At 48.2% G+C, this 19,820-nt stretch overlaps 6 protein-coding genes across 6 annotated transcripts; 1 reads left to right on the forward strand and 5 right to left on the reverse strand.

Annotated features, from left to right (window-relative positions):
- Positions 1-1,310: 1,310 nt before the first annotated feature.
- FIESC28_02331 (uncharacterized protein) lies at positions 1,311-3,515 on the reverse strand (the record flags this gene model as incomplete). Its single annotated transcript, XM_031156481.1, has 1 exon — positions 1,311-3,515. One exon carries the CDS (start codon positions 3,513-3,515, stop codon positions 1,311-1,313), a length of 2,205 nt encoding a protein of 734 aa, XP_031019504.1.
- A 688-nt stretch (positions 3,516-4,203) lies between these two features.
- On the reverse strand, positions 4,204-6,609 carry FIESC28_02332 (uncharacterized protein; the record flags this gene model as incomplete). The annotated part of the gene is made up of 6 exons (XM_031156482.1): positions 4,204-4,531; positions 4,581-4,677; positions 4,958-5,554; positions 5,630-5,789; positions 5,840-6,262; positions 6,313-6,609. The coding sequence occupies 6 exons, from the start codon at positions 6,607-6,609 to the stop codon at positions 4,204-4,206; spliced, it is 1,902 nt and encodes a 633-aa protein (XP_031019505.1).
- An 816-nt stretch (positions 6,610-7,425) lies between these two features.
- On the reverse strand, positions 7,426-9,025 carry FIESC28_02333 (uncharacterized protein; the record flags this gene model as incomplete). The annotated part of the gene is made up of 3 exons (XM_031156483.1): positions 7,426-7,998; positions 8,051-8,416; positions 8,462-9,025. The coding sequence occupies 3 exons, from the start codon at positions 9,023-9,025 to the stop codon at positions 7,426-7,428; spliced, it is 1,503 nt and encodes a 500-aa protein (XP_031019506.1).
- Positions 9,026-9,345: 320 nt separating this feature from the next.
- FIESC28_02334 (uncharacterized protein) lies at positions 9,346-10,440 on the reverse strand (the record flags this gene model as incomplete). The annotated part of the gene is made up of 1 exon (XM_031156484.1): positions 9,346-10,440. The coding sequence occupies one exon, from the start codon at positions 10,438-10,440 to the stop codon at positions 9,346-9,348; it is 1,095 nt and encodes a 364-aa protein (XP_031019507.1).
- Positions 10,441-12,775: 2,335 nt separating this feature from the next.
- On the reverse strand, positions 12,776-14,479 carry FIESC28_02335 (uncharacterized protein; the record flags this gene model as incomplete). Its single annotated transcript, XM_031156485.1, has 3 exons — positions 12,776-13,673; positions 13,720-13,960; positions 14,005-14,479. The coding sequence occupies 3 exons, from the start codon at positions 14,477-14,479 to the stop codon at positions 12,776-12,778; spliced, it is 1,614 nt and encodes a 537-aa protein (XP_031019508.1).
- A 684-nt stretch (positions 14,480-15,163) lies between these two features.
- FIESC28_02336 (uncharacterized protein) lies at positions 15,164-16,960 on the forward strand (the record flags this gene model as incomplete). Its single annotated transcript, XM_031156486.1, has 1 exon — positions 15,164-16,960. One exon carries the CDS (start codon positions 15,164-15,166, stop codon positions 16,958-16,960), a length of 1,797 nt encoding a protein of 598 aa, XP_031019509.1.
- Between the last annotated feature and the right edge of the window lie 2,860 nt (positions 16,961-19,820).

Below are 19,820 nucleotides of genomic sequence, written 5' to 3' on the forward strand. Positions count from 1 at the left end.
GAAAGCCGTCTGTCGAATTAGCAGCCTGCGAAGCTGCAAGCACTAGATAAGCACTGTTGTAGATAGTTACCATCTCAGACGATTGCGTCTCCCAGTCGAATTTGTCGTCTTGAACTATACATAAGGAATCAATCCATAGATACCGAATTTCAACACCACGACAGATTACAACTGCATCTTGAAAGTTCTTCGGCAGGCTCTTGAAGCTGATGGCCTTTTCTTGATCCTGGATATTGGCCTTGGTGGTCTGTAAGACTGGTTCAGTACCCCAGCAATGGCTGAGAGCCACATAAGGAGCGTGCTGTTGCGAAGGCACATGAAGAGACAGACTTTGGTGTCTTGCATTGCCGACGTCGAGGACTCGTCGTGGAAGGATGGCGTCATTGTTTGTGCACCGCACATGGGTTGCATCACACTCCTTGATCCACGTTGAGAATAAAGATTGAAATTCTTCTCTTCGTCCCTTAAAGGACGTTCTCCCGGGCTGTATGAAATCCCAGGCTGGTCGAGATGTTCCGGTGGGGAAGAATAACTGAACAGCGCCCTTCTCTTGCATTAAGCCAAGAGCGGACTTCGCGTATGCTAGAACGAGTTTATCCTTGGTACATTCTAGTACACCTTAAAAGCCACCCCGACCCTAGAGATGAGAGCTGAGGTAAACCAGTAAACATCTGCTACAGCCATTTTCGCAATTCTGGTTCACGATGTGCACTGGCAACCCTCCTCCATTCTTGTCAACGCAATCGTGAGGGGATGAGATTGCGGACCATGTTATATCTATCGGTCGCATGATGGTCTGGAATTCGAGCTACAAAATGGTCCTGAGGGATTTTGTAGACTTGGGTGAGACGCAAGAGACGTACGGATAATGGTTGCAAACATGTAACATGGTATTGTTGTGTTCTCACACAAGCCTGGTTTTACTGAACAATTCTCTTATCCAATCAAAACCGTTTCACGTCTCGGAAATGCCTTGTATGCGTATACTTTCACCGATGTTTATCGGAGATGCCAGTGTTTTAGGGTAGGCTTTTAAGAGGAATGGCAGAAATGGAAATATATTAACAGATTCTGCTGCACACCTGTCCATAATTTTATATGTCCAGCTTCTCCAGTAGGAAAGTACTTTAAAAGTAATCAAGCGCATTGCAATAACGTTAAAAATATCTGATAACTCCGACTCCAAAACAGCAATCTTACAATCGGTTTGTATCAGACTCGTTGCAGAATCATTGCACTAGATCCATGTGCCCAGATACGCACAGCAACGCTGCAAACTTTCTCGACTTTCTTAACGCTGCAAGGAGCTATCATATCTCGGGGTTCCTCCTCTCCAGCTTAACCTCAAGGGTCTCGGATACTTCTTCTAGCTCCTGAAGACCCATAGTCCCTGTACCAGGATAGTCCTTCAGAACTAACGGAAGTATAGAGCTTTTCCAGATAGATACCCTTCCCAAAACAATGTCCCTTGCCATAACCCATAGTAGGAGGATCCCACATAATACTAGAAGTGCTCCAGGAAAGACTAGCCACACCCAGACTATCCGGATGGACACTTGATTCTCCCATGCTACGCCTTGTATATCCTTGAAAAACTCGGCATACTCGCTCCTTTCCCGCTGACGCATTTCGCTTGTAAGACGCATAGCTAATGACTCTACATTCTCTTTGATTGTATCGAAAGAGGTTGATATGCCACGGGAAAAGCCTCTAAGGAAATCTGTGTAGGTAAGTGAGTCGTTATGACGACATTCAAGGAAACTTAACTCTGTTTTGAAGCATTTTGCATTAAAAGTTGAGTTAAACTCCGCCTCAAAAGCTGACATCAAGGGCCCAGATATATTGAAAAGGCAGGAATAAGGTGGCTTAATGTTGATGTATTGTGCCGGTTCATCAATGCTCTGGTTGGCCCAATTCTCGGTATGTATCAGGACATCGCCAGGCCCTGAAGACATGTTGTTGGACGTGTATAGTATGCCTTCGCTATGGCACGGATACTGAACGGCATTCCATGTAAAGCCCATTTTCCCACTACCGGATGGGCTATCGGTCACAACTGGGCCGTACCAGAGTGAGCCAGACTTCTGGGGACGAAGGGGGACCTCTCTAACGACCTTTTCCCGAAGCCTAGAATTAACGACAGCGGCCGTATAATACTTCAGGCACGGGAAGAGAGTGCAAGCAGCTGCTACATATTGAGTGGGTAAACCATACCCCCATGGGCAGGAAAGTTGGTATTGAGTGCAAGGTTCTTGTGGTGTGGTGAGAACAGAAAAGTTCGCAACTGACCACCTAGCGGCGTTGATAAATTCAGGGCTTGCAACTCGACGAGTCCATGTGACATTGCCTATCCTTCGGACAGTCATGTATACGTCGTCCGACAAGTAGGCGTGTCCAAATTCAAGTCTCATTGGTATCTTGTCCTTAGAGAAACGGTATACCGGAAGGGTGTATGTAGTAAAGTTGTAGTCATCCTCATCAACAGTAGTGAACATTGACTTTTCCTCTTCAGCGGCGAATTCTGGTCCTTCCACAAAGTCATGCACATCGACACATCGACTGCACATACCTAGACTAGCATATGTTATCTTGTCCTGGTCCTGATCACTGGGGCTATTGGCAAACGTCGGGAACGTGCAATTTCCAGACGAACAAGTGAAAAGGGAGCCTATATTTGAGTCGTTGTATATATTCACCAGTGAGTCATGTATAGCAGTTCGCGTCTTGACGTTCAGGCCAACAAAGTGTCGCTCACCGTAATCCATGAGAACAGGGTTGAGATTCAGAAGCGAATAGTCATTCGCGGTCCTGGAAATGGTAACCGTTGCCGAGCCCCTTCCAGCTGGTACGCTTACGCGACGCTGATATGTTTGGACTGACTGCTGCGTGAAAGAGCCGATTCCCAGCGACAAGATAGCGAGTACTGCAGCCCCAAGCGCCACAGGCTGACGGCGCGCCACTATAGGCAGGAGACGCAGGGATCCATAGACACCGCGAGACGCATTCTCGAACAGCTGAAGTTGCGGCAGAGGTCGGAACGTCACTGATATCCAATCCCATTTGGTCTGAGCGAGCAGTTCATAGGCAATCAGGGAGATGATAGCCCGCAATGCAGTAGCGAGGATAGAGATAAGGGTGTTGAGGGTAATGCCCAAGTTCTCCCAGTCAGGCACCTCTTTGTTATTGTATTGTTTGAGAATGACCAGAATGCCGGCGAATACGGCTACTGCGATGAGTAGGAGGGTAAATTCGAAAGCCCATGAGAGACATATACAAAAAAGAGCACCTTTGCGATTGAATATAGAGGCGTTGTTGACTCGAGTATTGCTGTCGTCATTCGAGTCGATCTGTTGAACGATGATGCCTGACCTTGTGTGGTTCAGGGCTTGCCTTTCATTCACCGTTCCTGATTCCTTTGATACAAGGTTTGAAGTTGTAGGTCGTATATAACCCTGGATATCTGGGTCCAGGCTCAAGTCACGCTGTGACGAATGAATACTCTTGTCAAGTGACATATTGGAAGGCTGGGCAGAGAAGTAAAGAAAGGGCCGCAGCAACGAACGCGGGGCGGCGGGGGTATTTGGGCTTGGAGTTGTGCCAGATGTCTTTACCTACCCATGGGCAAGCCACTATTGAACCTGGCTGAACAGCTGAAAAATAGTGTTCAGCCATGTCTCGTTGTTGGTATGGTGAGTGCAGACTTAGCTTTGCCAAGACCGATGGTAAGTCGTTTGTTGCTGAGTGGAGTATGCCTTGCCAAGCGGCTAGTGTGAGTTTTGACAAACGCCCAACAGACACACGTTCACCTGGACGAGTGGTACAGGACCATCAACGAGTGAGCTCAATGGGGCGTTAAAGTCTGTATGGTGACCTTGTGGATTGGAGCAACAGCTATCGCAAATTGGCTACGAGGGAAGGATTACTAAATGATCCGGCGAGGAGGTCCCAAGCCGGACAACTAGACAAGGGGGAAATCGATAATGCTCAAGGCATGTCAATTTGAACTCTTCCTATAGAAATTTTGAAAACACCTAAATGTAGCTAAGAATGGGCTGGATTTAAGACTCTTTGCGGTCCGATAGTAAGATACATGTTCTAAATAAAAGCCACGACCTTGATTTACAAAAACACGGATTTGCTGAACCTACACGTCCCAAGGTTACTCTATCACACTTCGGACATTTCTCGAAACCCGATTCTATTCTATCTTATCCTCTTGGCGTTACACCGTGAACAGGAAGTTCCCTCGTCAGAAAGGGCTCGTTTTCTGACTTCAAAATCATTCAGTTGCGCGGTATCGATACTGGAGGCGTACGAAAGGTCACTCCAACTGGGAAATGTGAGAGGCGCTGTGGTGGATGTCGATGCAAAGTCATGGCCTCGTGGTAGCTCGCCCGATATAAGAGAAGCGCGATCTGATGGGCGCAGGGCTGCGAGATTGCGTGTCGCCGGTCGCCCCAAGAACAAATCAATATCATCTTGGAATGGAATCTCGGACTTGAGTATGTCCGAGAAACTCTGAGGCTGAAGTCTAGGCTTGAATTAGCAATCCTCTATCTCTCTGCTGCTTCGCAACGTACCCGCTGTCGAATACTCCGCCCCCTCCCATAAAGAACGGATCAGAAACATGGCGCTCGGCTGCAAATGTAATGGTCGCTTTTGGTTTCTTGGCATCCTCTATGAACTTTGAAAAGAGTCCATCATTATGCCGAGGGAGACTGCAACAAGAAGTCCCCATTAACCTCTTGTAGTGATCAAGAGAATGAAACGCGGCCCTGGATCTTTCGCGGAGATTGCTTAGAAAGCGTTTCTAAGTGAATGAAAGTGGTAAGTATAGAAGACCTCATATGGGAACAATTAGTACCAACCAGACTTTTCAAGCTCTTTGCCTTGAAATTCTGTTTCTCAAATTTGTGGGTAGCAGAAAAGACTATCCAGAGCCCACAACATGTTGTACCGGGATCCAAGCTCTCGTCAAGTCGATTCAACGACTTGGCAGCCCGATGACAGAGCTTTTTGATGAGAACTTGGATGCGATGAGCTATAGAATATGTGAGTTCCAGAACAAGGTTCTTCGCATCTACCAGCGGTAGAGCATCATGGCCCGCTTGATTCACGTAGAGTTCATTGGAATCCCAGCTGAGTAGGATAGTGAGCCAATAGGCGCATCGCCACGCGATGGTAAGAGTCTCTCGCTGTGGAACGTCAGAGACTTGGCATAAAGATAAGGGAGTTGGTATACCCACGTTAATATCAGTAAGACCCTTCGTTTCCCGGGCAGGTCGTCTTTGGTCAATGAAAGTATCGAGATGAACTGCATCCATTGCTGGGGCAACTATGCAATCAGGTGGTGCCGCCATTTCCGCCCTTGCTGTCATGAGTCTCGTTACCGCAACGGTCGAGATCGATTTTGAATACGGAGAGAAGATCGCTTTGTTGTCGATGTGCCATAACATGTTACCATCAAACAAGGACTCCAAAGAGTTCCCAGGAGTAAAGCTAGATATCTCATCCACTTCACCACGAAGATCGACGAGGAGCTTCTGTGTTTCGACTATGAATGTCAGTATCCTCTTCATAGTAATCCGTCGATAGACTGTCGTATTGTGAGGAAGTGGTTTCAACTTACCTAATTCGAAGTAGATGACTTGTGGCAATGAGATCATTGGCGCACTAGGACTCAAGGAAAACTTCAAGGATGACTGGGTATTGGCGAGCTTCTTGTCTACCTTTGACCTTAGTCGCTCACAGCGAGTACACGTTGACCCTACCGAGCCGTTACATTGCGACTAATCAAGGATTATCATAGTGAAACACAAGACTATTCCAGGAGACTTACCGTTGGAATATTTGCAAATCTGCACGGTGCACAGCGAGAAGGTTCAGCACTGCGACTAGTCCACGTTGACTCCCCCGGGTATACTTTACTCCTCCGTGGCTCTTGTAATGTTGTCAAGGTGCTACCCACTAGTGATTGCCCTATTTTAAAGGTGATGTCTTTCTCGGACATGGTCGATGAGTCCGCGGGTTTTGGATCTGCTTGGGTGCGGTGATAGAGGTCATCCGTGGTAATTTGACGATCGAGCCAGCTGGGAACCACAAGAGACATATCATCCGGCGATGGGTCGTTTCTCGGTGGAGGAGGAGCTTGTTCCAAAGTCCTTTCAAAACCGTCGGGCGTGAATGGTTGAAGAGGCAGAGAGACGACGGGCGGCTCGAGTGGAAGATCGTGTGTTGGGAGAAAGGGGTCAAGATCGGGATCCTGAGTATGTAAGTAAAACAAAGACTCATACCAAAAATTCGAAGAACTACCTGTGCTAGCATTTCTGCAATATCCAAGCTTTCGGGCATTATTGTCTCCAATTCATTGAGTGACATGTTTTGCTCTGCCTGCCCGGCGACATTCAGAGATTCTGTTGCGTAATCGAAGTCCGGACACTGAGCGGAAGCCGGGTTGTTTATGAGGAACAAGTCGTCATATATCTGACCATCTTCGTGGAAAAGGTCCCACATACTGAGATCCAAATCCCAATTGGAGAAGACCCAGTCCCAGTCGTCGTTAGTGATAGAATGGGGTTGGGAAAGGTTATCGCTGTTGGAGCTGGTCATACTGGAAAACAAAACAAAAAAGGTAGCTAGTTGAAGATGAACTGGAATGGCTAAGGTGTTTCGTGGGGTATTGAAGAGCAGACGGTCCCGTCGTTTTTTATATCTATCTCAATGCCTGAAGCTGACCGAGACATCTCGACGATGTATTCAAACAGTCTGCGGCTATGGAACTAGGCAGCCTAAGGTTATAGCGGATAAGCGTCCCCCGCTAGATCCATACTAGACTAGTAGATTTTATGTACATCACTAAACTTAGAAGCAAGAAGGTAACATAGTTTGATATAAAGGGTAATAAGCTAGATAGATATTTTTTGTTATTAATCCAATTAAATTAATATATTATAAGAATAACTTATGATCTTCTTATCCTATGTTATGTTTATACGAGCGAAGTGGTCACATCATGTACTCCCACTGTTTTTGTTTCTCCACCTTTCAACCTACCACACACCAATCATCAAAGGACGGCTAGTGGTCCAGAAGCGCATCACTCCAGGAATGCCACTTGTGTAGGTGGTAGTTTTCGTGAGAACCAGCTCATTTCTACCGCAATCAAACACAGAAGCATGATTCAGTTACATAAAGACAGCATATAAGCAATTTCCATTATAGCTACCATGCAGGTGTTCCAAATCCAGACCATATTCGGCTAACAGTGCTCGTTCACAACCATCTGACACATGAACGTCCACACTCGATGCTTCATCTTGACTCCCCAAGCGCCATACCCTCACAAAGCTCAATGACCAAAACAATAGCAAATTCCACCAAATCAATCGCACAGCCTGCAATGCCATTCCAGCACAAATCCAACGCTCAGTCCGCCATGATACTCTTTCCACCATCCTCAGTAACTCTCTGTCTCACCCTAATCTTCATTGCGCCATTCCCCAGTTTCCCATGCCCGGTTATACCAACAGTAACCAACGCACTCGGACAAAAGAGAAGCGCTTCGCCAGTCTTCAACTCGACGATCTGAGAAAAGAGGTTCTCGCAGTAAGCCCTCTGGTCAGAGTCGTCTCGGGATACACCAGCCAAATGCTTTCGGAGAACGCCGAACCAAGCTGGGGACGTGAATCGATGGACGATGACCGTGGAACACAAGTCGAGGAGTTTGGGGGAAATGGTTGGTTCTTGGGTTGAGAGAACGACGCGAGTTCCGAGATGGCGCTGGAGGCGGATGACGGAGAGGAGAGACTCGGTCAGGGTTTGGCTGTCGGAGGAGTCGTTCATGTACTTGTGGGCTTCATCGAGGGCGACTATTCGGCCGATTTTCGAGTCCTTCGAGTCCTGCTCCAGGAATATGCTGAGACAGATGTTGAACAGTGAGCACGCGGCTTCGGCGGTCACGCAGGGACAAGAGAGATCGACGATGGTGAGTTGGCCAGCCTGATTGAATGGTCAGTATGAGCATTCGCATGAGCCTGTAGAGACTACTCACCTTGAGCTTCCACTCAATACCCGCCTTAACCTTCGGAATCTTGCCCGTCGCAGAAGTCTGCGCAGGATCCATGAAACTCTCCAAAGTGTCAAGACGCTGCTGGAGCGGCACAATCTGGCCCTCCTTCAGATCCTCGGCATCGACAAGACGCTTGAAAGTCTTGTAGTCGAACCCGGAGTTCGTCTTTTGCTGTGCGATTCGCATGTCGCGAAGAATGCGTTGGATGACGTGGAGATAAAGCGGCAAGCTGCCTCCCTTGATGGAGTTTGCCGCCATGAGATCGAGCATGCGACTGGTGTTCAGATCACGTTGGTCGATGCGGAGGGGCTGGACTGTGACGTTGGGAAGTCCGGCGTAGATGCGCTGCTGGAGTCAGGTAGTGGTCAGAGGAAGTGCAGGAGGAAGAAATACCTTGATGTTGCCGATGTTTGAGGGAGCGCAGAGCACGCGCACGCTCACTGCTGGATCGCTCGAGAGATAAGCCGCTTCACAAGGCATACCGCCCGTGTCAGAAATGAAAGTGTCGTAATGAAAAACGAGCCCAGCCAACGGGCGCGGCAAATAATTCGCCTTGCAGGGGATCAGGCAGTTCTCGAGAATGCTGCTCAAGGTGTGACTTTTGCCGGAGCCCTGACTACCGCAAATGAAAGTACTGGTAGGATCGGAGACATTGTAAAAGAGGCGATGTTTCAAAACCTCATTGCGATCCATGTGTGCTCTGGTGATATCCACACCCAAAAGACCTGACTGAGCAGGCGCCAAAAGACCGGGACGGAAGATAGGGATGGATCCAGTCGTTTCGGCAGTATGGGAGTTATCCGCGAGGAGTTGCAAATGCGGATGCGATTCTTGTTGTTCCATTTTGCATGCTGAGGGTACTGCGAATGTGAAGTTGGGTTGCTCGGCGGGCACAGCGAAGGAGAAGCCGGTTTTGTCGGAAAGAGAAAGTTGATCCATGTGGGGCACGAGCGACATGTGAATAGAATTATTGAGGGAAGGTGCGATGCTGCCTGCTTGTGGTGAATGTGTTTCAAGTGCTAGTGAATGAATTTTGGGGAAGGAACAAAACAACAGATTTGGTTGCCGCAGCTGCGTCTCCACCGACATCGGGATTTTTGTCACTGCGCCCGCACTGACCAGTCCTGCGCTAATCTCAATTTGGCATGTTTCCAAAAGATGGTATTCAGATGCTTGCAAGTTTTTGTTGGGTCACCATAAAATCAGAGGCAGTTGTGAACATGAGCGACCGGTCAATGAACAGTAAACAGGACGGTGTATTTGAATGCATAATTAACTTAAATGTACTCAAAGATATCCTGAATCTCCTTTGTAGATAATCCCTTCTCAATAGCAAGCTGCAGTTGAATTCTTGCCTTGGAAGGGTTCAAATATCCTGCGCCAATTCCAAATGATCGCCCTCCGACATAGCCCCATGCCGTTCTTCTGCTCACGACGACGGGGAGAGTGGAGTTGTCCAGCACTTTCTTGATCTCATTAGCAGCCTCATCAGGCCAACCGCCAGCACCGAGTCCAGCAAGAACAATACCCTCAGCGCCGCCATCGATGGCAGCTTGGAATATTTCAGGATCAGCTTCTTGGTGACCGTACAAAACGTCGACCTTGGGGAGTGCCTTATCGGGTGAGCTGGTGCTGATGTTGAAGTAGTGGTGGCCGAGAGGGCGAGAGGCAGGATACCAGAAGACAGGCTGAATGTTCTCGAAGGCACCGAGATAACCCTGGTCTTCGGCGATGAATGTCTGGACAGAGTTGGCGTGCGACTTGATAGTGTACCGCGCAGAGGCGATTTTATCGTTGAGAACAATCATGGCACCACGACCCATGGCACTCTTACTACCCGCCAATCTCACAGCCGACAACAGATTAATAGGTCCATCAGCACTGATAGCCGTAGCAGGACGCATAGATCCAACCATAACAACAGGCTTCTCACTCTTGACAGTAAGGTCCAAAAAGAACGATGACTCTTCAAGGGTATCAGTGCCATGCGTAACGACAACACCTTGAATTTCATCACTGTCCAGATCGGCCTGGATGCGATGCGCAAGCGTAGTCAAGATAGTAGAATTAACATCGCCACTGTCGACATTTGCAATCTGCACGCCTTGGACGTTGGAGACGTTGCATAGTTGGGGGACCGCGTCGATTAAAGCTTTGATGCCGAGGGCGCCGGCTTGATAGCCTGTTGTCTGGTCGGCGGATCCTGCTTCGCCAGCGATTGTACCGCCTGTTGCGAAGATGGTGATGTTGGGGAGGCTGGCGTTGAAGCACTCAAAGTTGCCGACATCTCGGGGGATTATTTGGGGTGTTGGGACGGGAGATGCAATGGCTGAGCCAGCGAGGGCAAGGGCGGCGAGGGACTTGGAGAACATGATGGGCCAAGAGGAGGAGGGGAGATGGCTGGGGAAGAGACAGCTACTGTGCAATCGTGAGGAGAGACATCGGTACTTATAGTTTTGCTCGCGATAATGGGACTTGATCAGCAGATCGACAATCTGTTACCCTATCATTATTCAAGCGATGCATGGACCATGGCCGTGGTAAAGCCAAGAGATACGACCAACGTCGATTTAGAGTATCCCGGCTAGTCAACGAGTACCGGGGGGCTGAAATACACTGGTTGCGCCCGTTAGCGGAAGTGTAAAATGCCCAGGAGCTTGGGCCGTTCAGGTCGTGTACTAGTTACGTACGACGGTAAGACATTGTAGGATCTGCAAGGGTCGGAACAAACATGTTGGATCATGTTTGCATTAGAGAGGCAAGGGATATCTCACCGCATTTTCTCAGCTGAAATCCAAGATTTATTGAGATACTACCTTCTCGATTTGTTTCTTGGTTGTGGTCAAACTTCGTGTTGGTTCAGGGTATATTTGGTTCAGCTTCAGGGTATCTACATCACATGACTCAACTAGACCAACCTGTTGGTTCCTTCAAGCGGGGTACCAAGACATTTGTTTAACACCAGCCTCTCCCAAGAAAAACTCAATCCGCATCGGAGACGTCTCATTCGCTGACATCATATCGGACCAAGTCGACATTTCTGTTATCTTTCTGTTACCTTATCCCAAGGATCCCGTTTCCTCATCTGGCCGATACTTGTCTCCACCTTATCCTGGAGTCCCACGTTGCGCGATTATCGCAATCTATCCTACGATAAACACAGCCTCGTTTCTATCTCTCCGTTCATACCCGCACGTGTGCGACCGATGTACAGATAATGGCCGATAATCCTCCGGCCAAACGAACCCAAGTACCAAGGGCATGTCAGCGCTGCAAAACTCTCCGACGGGGCTGTAATGAGTATCGGCCTTGTAGACGCTGTGTGGATGCAGGACTTGCGGATCGCTGTATCGGACAAACGGGTTCTCCGACTTTTATTCAACCTGTTTATCAGTACGCGTATCCAACTTCGCCAAATACAACGCAGGATGCTTTGAGCAAATTGTCTGAACTTGTGCCGGATCAAGTTCTTGATCATTGCATCGAGCGCTTTTTTGCAAGATTGTATCCTACGATACCTATTCTTACTCGCGATTATGTGCAGCAGTTAAGATCGACAGTCGAGGGGAGGTTGGAGGCGTACTCTGTTCTCGTGGCAATGTGTGCACAGGTTCTGCTTCAAACTGAAGAACCAGAAAGTTTACTTTCACAAGGTCTTATCGCTGAGAACAATGCGACATATGGATCCATGATTGTCGACCAAGTCGTCGCTGTCCATCAATCGATCCCAAGACCCTGTCTCAATCAATGTCTTTTGGCATTCTTTCTCTACGCGTGTCAAGCGCGTTTATCGCATCATAGCCAGACATTTTTATTCCTGCGACAAGCTACGACTTTGTTTTGCTTGTTGAGGTTGGATGGTATGAGTCATGCGGACAAAGCATTGGCGGATCGATTATTCTGGGTGTTGGTTGTATCTGAGCGCTCACACGCGATACGGTACCGGCGACCGATTACATTGCAGATCACGGATGAAGCACCAGAAATCGACATGAACGACCCGTCATTATCAGGCTTTTGGAGTCTATCTGCTCTTTTCCGACCAATCGACACGTCCTTTGTCGCCCTTCACAATCAAGAACGCTTCGCAATTACGCCATCGCTTTCATCGCTTGATTACGTCGAGACAGCTGTTAATACAGCTATCAAACCAGATACCCAACTCCACGAAACCCAAAAAGCGAATTTGAGAATAACACAGCTGTGGCTACGCATGATTGTCTGGAAACTCCGCCTGCACCTCGGCCATCTCAGCGAAAACGCGCACCAGCACAGTCTAACATATCAATACCCTCTAGTTGTCGCAAAAGACCTAATGCTTTCAACGAGAGATTTGTCGATAGACAGTATTAAAATCCACGGTATAGGCGTTACGGAGAAACTTTACGATATTGTTTCTGCTGTGGTGGATGTTCTGGCGCGCGTACCTGTCGCGTCGTCGATTCCGCAGGGTTTGGCGATGGGGAGTTCGCCTGAGGATGATTTGATGTATATTCGGGATTTAATTACGAAGTTGCCGGGGGGTACTTCGACGTATCAGCCGCTGTTGGAGAAGCATATTCAACAGGTTTTGCCTAGACTTCACAGTGATGTGATACCGAGGCAAAGTCCACAATAAACAAAATTATTAACTGTTCCACGCTATTTGTACAGACACTTTTGAATCCCATCGTTACTCCGTCGATTGGGAAACGAAGGGCCAACTATTTACTGCATCTCCTTCTCAACTGCCATGTTCTTTCCAGACGCGACATGATCAGAATAAGGATCAATCTTGGTCGAAGCAAATTTCCTAGCCGACACGCGTCGCTCAAACAAAACATCCAACTCAGCATAAGTCCGACCTCTAGGCTCAGGCAATCTGAAATACACCCAAATCGCAGAGATCAAACAAGTACCCGCCCAGAAATAAGCCGTGCGCGCACCCCAATTCCACGCCGTCGAAGACAATTGGTAATTCGTCATGACATTGACGAAAATATTGCTGGCATTATACGCAGCGCGAGCCATGACAATAGTCTTCGCCTTCAAACGTGTGGATGAGAGTTCGGAGATGAGGGAATAGGTAACTGGTCCGACAGTGAAATCGTAGACGAAAGTAAAGACGATTAGCATTGCGCCAATGGCCCAGACTGAACCGTTGCTGTTGGAGAACGAGAGGGAGCCGACGATTATGAGGATGAGGAGTTGAGTGCAAAGGCCTGTGAAATGAATCGTTCGGCGACCGACTTTGGCCATTAGGAACCAAGAGCCGAATGTACCGACCATACCAAGAGCGTACTGCGCCATGGATAGCGAGAATGAGTTACTTGCATCCATGCCTGCTTGTGTCAAGAAATATGAGAAATATCCCATGAGGTTTTGACCGCCGAGAGTTTGGACAAGCCAGATGCCCACGACAATTTCTGTTCGTCGGAGGTCAATACCCTTAAAGCAGTCTCTGTAGCTTGTGCCCTCTTTCAAGTTCTTTTCCATCTCATTTGTATGTTCGATCATGGCAATCGTATCGTCTGCGTTGAAGTTAGGTTGGTTGGGTGATGTGAGTCGAAGAAGGGACTTCTTTGCGGCGGCGCGATTGCCTTTTCGAACATGCCACCAAGGCGATCTTAAATGTCAGCCAAAGCTTTAACAAGCATAAAAGGATAACTTACTCGGGAGCAAATATGACACCTGCAAGGATAGGAACAGGCCAAACCCACTGCACACCAAACGGAATCCGATAAGCCCACTCATCACCCCGTCCAACAGAACCTTTATTAACAGCAGCAGCAAAAAACTGTCCAATAACCCAACACATGTTGATAAAAGTCGTAAGGTAAGGTCGGAGCACAACCGGTGCTACTTCGGACGCATATGCAGGTGTGACGGATTGGAATGCACCCCAAGGAATACCTATAACGTCAGCGCGGCACAGCTTGCATGAGGAAGGAACTTACCACAGAGTACTTCTCCCAAAACAAGGATCTTGACATTGGGTGCGAAGAAAAGGACGAAGACAAATGCAATCATGAGGACGAGGGCTCCGACGGTTGTCATTTTGTAGCCATAGCGATCAGACGCCCATCCGGCGAGAATTAGGCCTATGATTTCGCCTGCGCGTGCACCATTGGAGAGTCCAGATTGCCAAGCTGCAGTAACAGCGTATTTGTCTTTTTCGGCGTTATACTCGCCGAATTTCTGGTTGAACACGGGTGATGCGTAGAGGTTGCCGAGTAAGGCAAGGTCGTAGCCTTCCATGATGAGGGTGGTAGAGAGCAAGACGGACCAGCCTATGGCTTTGGGGTATGTTTTGCAAGCTTGCCATAGCGTCATGTGGTGTTCTGCTTCAGCAGCGACTTTTGCGTCTGAGGCGAGCATCTCTGCTGTGGGAGCCTCATCATGCTGCGCAGGGGGTGTTTTGGGATCTGCCATTGTGCAGAATGTGACCTTGCGGTTCTGTTATCGCAGGGATAGTGAAGAGATTGAATTGAAGGAGGATGTTGTGAATCTGGCGGTGGACATGGAGCAGGAAATAGTCTCTTTATATACACCAACGTCGCCTGAAGTTACCGAGCCCAACCGGACAAAAGCCTAGTTCAATACAAATATTGCATGAAGAGGCAAGCAAACATACTTCTCGACAAAACGTATGGGGAAGGAAGAAGAATCCGGGGAAGGTGTGGGGTGCAGGTGCAGGGAAAACATTGGAGAATCCTGCCGAGATGATTCTTTTAACAGGAGACTCCGACTCAGCTGCGGAGTGTCCGCTCAACCTCGGTCACGGGCATTGGCTAGTGTCGGGGAGCGGAGTAACTCCGCTACTGGCACACTAAAGTGAATTGGAGGCGACGGAGCTTCCGCATTTTCGATGACATCGTCGGAACATCCTGTTAGCGACAGGGAATAAAACGTTTGTGCAACCTGTGGAATCTCCGAGATATGGCATTTTGATGGGGTTGCACGGGTCGCCACATTTGGCCGCCGATGAGACTGCGACGGATAAACAACTCATTCCCCTCATCGAATTTTCATCTTGTCTCATCATCTCCCGTCTTTTCTCATCTTCTCTTCTCTTTCCCCTCACCTTTCATTCAATAATTAATTGCCGGCACCAACATGGGCTCAGTAATCTGGGACGACCAAAACCGCTACGTCGGTAACCATCCCTGGTGGAAAGCTGCATCATTTTACCAAGTCTACCCAGCGAGCTTCAAAGATTCCAACGGCGACGGCTGGGGCGACTTACCCGGTCTCATTTCCAAGCTTGGTTATCTTCACGACTTGGGAATTGACGTTGTATGGGTCTCTCCAATTTTTGAAAGTCCACAAAGTGACATGGGCTACGACGTATCCGATTATCAGAAAATTTACGAACCCTACGGAAGTGTGAAAGACGTCGACATTCTCGTCGCAGAGTGTCATAGACGGGGCTTGAAGGTTATTCTTGACCTTGTTGTCAACCACACCTCTTCCGAGCACAGATGGTTCAAAGAATCAAGATCGTCGCGTGATAATGCGAAGAGAGATTGGTATATATGGAAACCAGCTCGTTATGATGAAAATGGCGTGAGACAACCTCCTACGAATTGGAGGGGATATTTCGCTTCCTCTACGTGGACTTGGGATGAGCTCACTCAAGAGTACTATCTCCATCTGTACGCGTCGGACCAACCTGATTTAAATTGGGATAACCAGGAGTGTCGCGAAGCTATCTATGAGGACACCATGCGGTTTTGGCTTGATCGCGGTGTCGACGGCTTCAGAATTGACACAGTTAACAAATACTCTAAGAGGAGGGATTTTGTCGATGCGCCGATCACGGATCCTTCGTCACCTCATCAGCCCGCGCCGGAAATGTGGTGCAACGGACCTAGGATCCATGAATTCATCCATGAGATGTATGAGAAAGTCCTCAAGCCATATAACGCTGTATCTGTCGGCGAGCTTTCCAACACACCTTGTCCATCACAAGTCATTCCTTATGTGTCAGCTGCTGCGAAGGAGTTGGATATGGTGTTCGAATTCTCTATGATCAGACTAGGCAACGGTAACGGTTTTGGAGACAAGTATATCTACCAACCGTTCTCGCTACCGAGGTTGAAAGCGGTTGTGGAAAAGTGGCAGAGTTTCATTGAAGGAACAGATGCATGGACGACGGTGTTCTGCGAGAACCACGACAACGGACGAGCTGTTGATCGTTTTGGTGACGCATCAACACCTGAGTGGTGGCTCAAGTCTGCCAAGACCATCGCGCTATGGCAGACGACTATGACAGGCACTCTCTTCTTGTATCAGGGTCAAGAAATCGGTATGACGAACATGCCTCAATCTTGGGGTATTGAAGAGTACAAGGATATTGAGAGTAGGAATTTCTATGACGAGGCCGTGAGATCGGGCAATCCGCAACGGGTGAAAGACACGATGAATGGTCTTCAAATAATGGCTCGCGATCATTCTCGAATTCCTTTCCAGTGGGACGATACACCGAATGCTGGCTTTTCACAAGCAGGCGCTCAGCCGTGGATGAGGGTGCACGATGATTACCGCACCATCAACGCAGCCAAGCAAACAAAAGACCCACGGTCAATTCTGAGTTTTTATAAGGCGCTGTTGAGAGTCAGGAAACGACACCAAGATGTTTTTGTGTTTGGTTCATTCAAGCTTGTGGATTTGGATGACGAGTCTGTGTTTAGTTTCGTTAAGGAGAGTGAACGTGGGAGAAAAGCGCTGGTGGTGATGAATATGAGTCGGGAGGATGCAATTGGTCCGGATATTTGTACCGCTCTGGGCTGTGAGACTGATCAAGTGAGGCTGCTTGTTTGTACGACGGATCAGGCAAGGCCGCGGGATGGTGGACGACCGGTACTTTGTGGATGGGAAGGGAGGGTTTATACAGACTTTGCATTGGAGTAGGCAGATTGTGTTCATCAATTTCCTAGTAGACAAAGGGGCACCATCTCATCTTACAGTCTGTGGCTTATGAAGCCGTCGTCAAGACGACTATCGCAAATATGCCATGCTCCAATAGACACGAGATGCCAAGAAAAACATTGAAGTGCGCATTGAAGAATCATTATCACAAAGACATTTAGAGGATCCTGATTCTTAAGAGTCTTTGGCTTTTTCTTCTTATTTCTACTTTTTGTACTTCATGAACAGGCTGCGTGATACAAAACCGTGTCCCACACGTGACAAGGTCGCAGGGGTCTTGTGTGATAATTTGCGATAATCAGATCATTGGAGATACTGCGGTATTAATCACTCTCTGTTAATCTTCGACACCGTTGCATCCCACTTCAAAAATCACTATTTTGATTGCCCAGCTTATCATTTGTTGGAAATCCTCTTTCGATCCCAGCAATGTCGGATAATGAAAACTTCACTGTCGACGAATGTGCAAGGTCATTTATGTCTAGATATGAGCACGCGGAAAGCCTGCAGCATGTTGCCGTGCCTGGCTTGCTAGGTACTCCGTATGAGGACATACCGGCATTCAGACTACCTTTGAGACCTAAGGACTGTTGTAATCTTTGTGAACACTTGGGAAGGCTAGCCGTCAAGGCGATCGGCCCAGATGTCAGATTCGAATCGTTCGAGGCTCGCTTTTTCCCCAGTCGACACAATTTAGTTCTCAAGATTCATCTGCCGGGGGAGCACCCTGCTTCACCTACCTATTTTATTGACAGATGCTTTTATTTATACTCCCATCCTGGTATGGTCTCCTCAGGTTGACTTGGATATACGCTAATGCTATGCCTTCACTCAAGACGTTCTATGCCCTTGGTTTCTCTTTAAGTCCTACCCGTTTCAAAAGCTCGAATGGGCTTTTGATAAATTGCAACAGTGTGCAACGGAGCATAATTGCTATGCAAGAAACCCGACGCCACTGCCAACAAGAGTGATCAGAGTCGGCCGGAAACCGGACGATATCCGCCTACGGAATGGAGGTTCTTGCGCTCCTTATATCTGTCTCAGCCACTGCTGGGGGTCGAAACAACCGTTAACCACAAATAAACGAAACGTTGATGACAACTTTGGCTGTATTGTGTGGGAGGATATGCCGCTGTTATACCAAGATACCATCCGTCTTGCTTGGCGACTAGGTATAGAATATGTCTGGATCGACTCACTCTGCATCATTCAGAATAGCACCGATGATTGGGCTCGAGAAGCTGGGCGAATGCACAATGTCTACGGCAACTCCTGGCTCACTGTTGCAGCAACTTCCAATCCAGACTGCTGCAGTGGGATTTTAGATAATCCCCATGACGAGGAGACCCGCGCTCGTTTCGCATCGTTCAAGGACTCGATCCCATATTCGGGCAAGACGCATCGAAATCAACATTTCAGTTGGCTTGCAGTTCCTGGAGATATCAACACATGCACAGGCGACAAACATGAGAACGGTGACTGCCGTTGGCCGTTGCTGACCAGGGGCTGGGTTTTGCAGGAGCGACTCCTATCGCCAAGAGTTCTATACTTTACAGCGGCGAGCCTTCTTTGGTCATGCGAAAAAGAGAAAAAGAACGAAGAGGCGGATGTAGGACATTGCCACCAGCCTGCACACATGGGTGTTAGGGACACAGATCCTTGTTCCAATGCTCGTTCCTGGTTGAACATCATCGAGGAATACTCCAAGCTCAACTTTACTAATTATGACGATCGGCTACCAGCCCTGTCGGGCTTGGCACAACGATCTCTCAAAGAAATGCCACCTGGGGCCAAGTACCTCGCCGGGCTGTGGAGTCACTCACTCATTCAAGGGGCGTCATGGTATAACGAGCATGGAAGCCATGACGAGATTGACAACGCGTCAGTCGGCCTCTTGACGAGATATACAAGACAGCCCAGCCTCTTGACGAGATGTACAAGGCAACCCAGCCAAATTCATCGAGGTACACCATCCTGGTCCTGGGCGGCGATAAACGCTCCAGTCATATTCCCACCATCTGTTGTTATTAAGAGCGGCAAGACTATGCTTCACGTGCAAATTATCGAGGCCGAATGCACCCCCGTGAGTCACCATGATCCGACAGGACGAGTGAACAACGGCACAATACACATTCGAGGACCGATTTCACCAATCACAAAGAGCGACCACAGCCTCGTCTATAGCGAAACAAGTACAGTTTACCTCGACTGCCCGGTGCACATGGACTTTGACTACTTGATCAGGAAGAATATCAAGTTATTGATGTTGTATACGGAAAAAGGGTACGCAGGCCCGGGTAGTATGGAAAGGATACACTTCTCGGTAGGGCTACTCCTTCAGCCGGTAGTAGGGAAAGACTTCGAGTATCGCAGAGTAGGGCTGGTAACAGGATCTCACTACCCAAAAGCAACCTATCATTCGTTGGCTTGGTTCAAGAGATTGTCCAAAGTTGAAGAAATAGTGAGTATATAGTGTCACTTACAAATATCCGTTCTGAATAGCAAGTCTTGGAACCTCTCAGTGGCCGATATGAACTACAACAGGCGCTGAGTCACACATGTACAATAACTTGAGATGCTGAAGGTCTGTCGGCACCGGAATTAGAGCATCGAGACGAAGGGCGTTGGCATTCTTCCTATGATCTATGATACATCTGCTAAGCCTCTGTTGAAATTGTAGGATACTTCTTCTGGAGTTAATTACTTCCATTAATTTAGCAGCATTGGCTGTTCGATGAATTTAGATTTGCTCCTTTTTCGTTCTAGATCGCGGCTCTTTCATGATGATAATTATTGTCGATGGTAGATTTCGAGCCAAGACTTTCTTTTTTTTTTTTTTTTT

The sequence above is a fragment of the Fusarium coffeatum genome (genome assembly GCF_003316985.1).
Source record: "Fusarium coffeatum strain FIESC_28 chromosome Unknown BRIP53273_contig_50, whole genome shotgun sequence".
Lineage (NCBI taxonomy): Eukaryota > Fungi > Ascomycota > Sordariomycetes > Hypocreales > Nectriaceae > Fusarium > Fusarium coffeatum.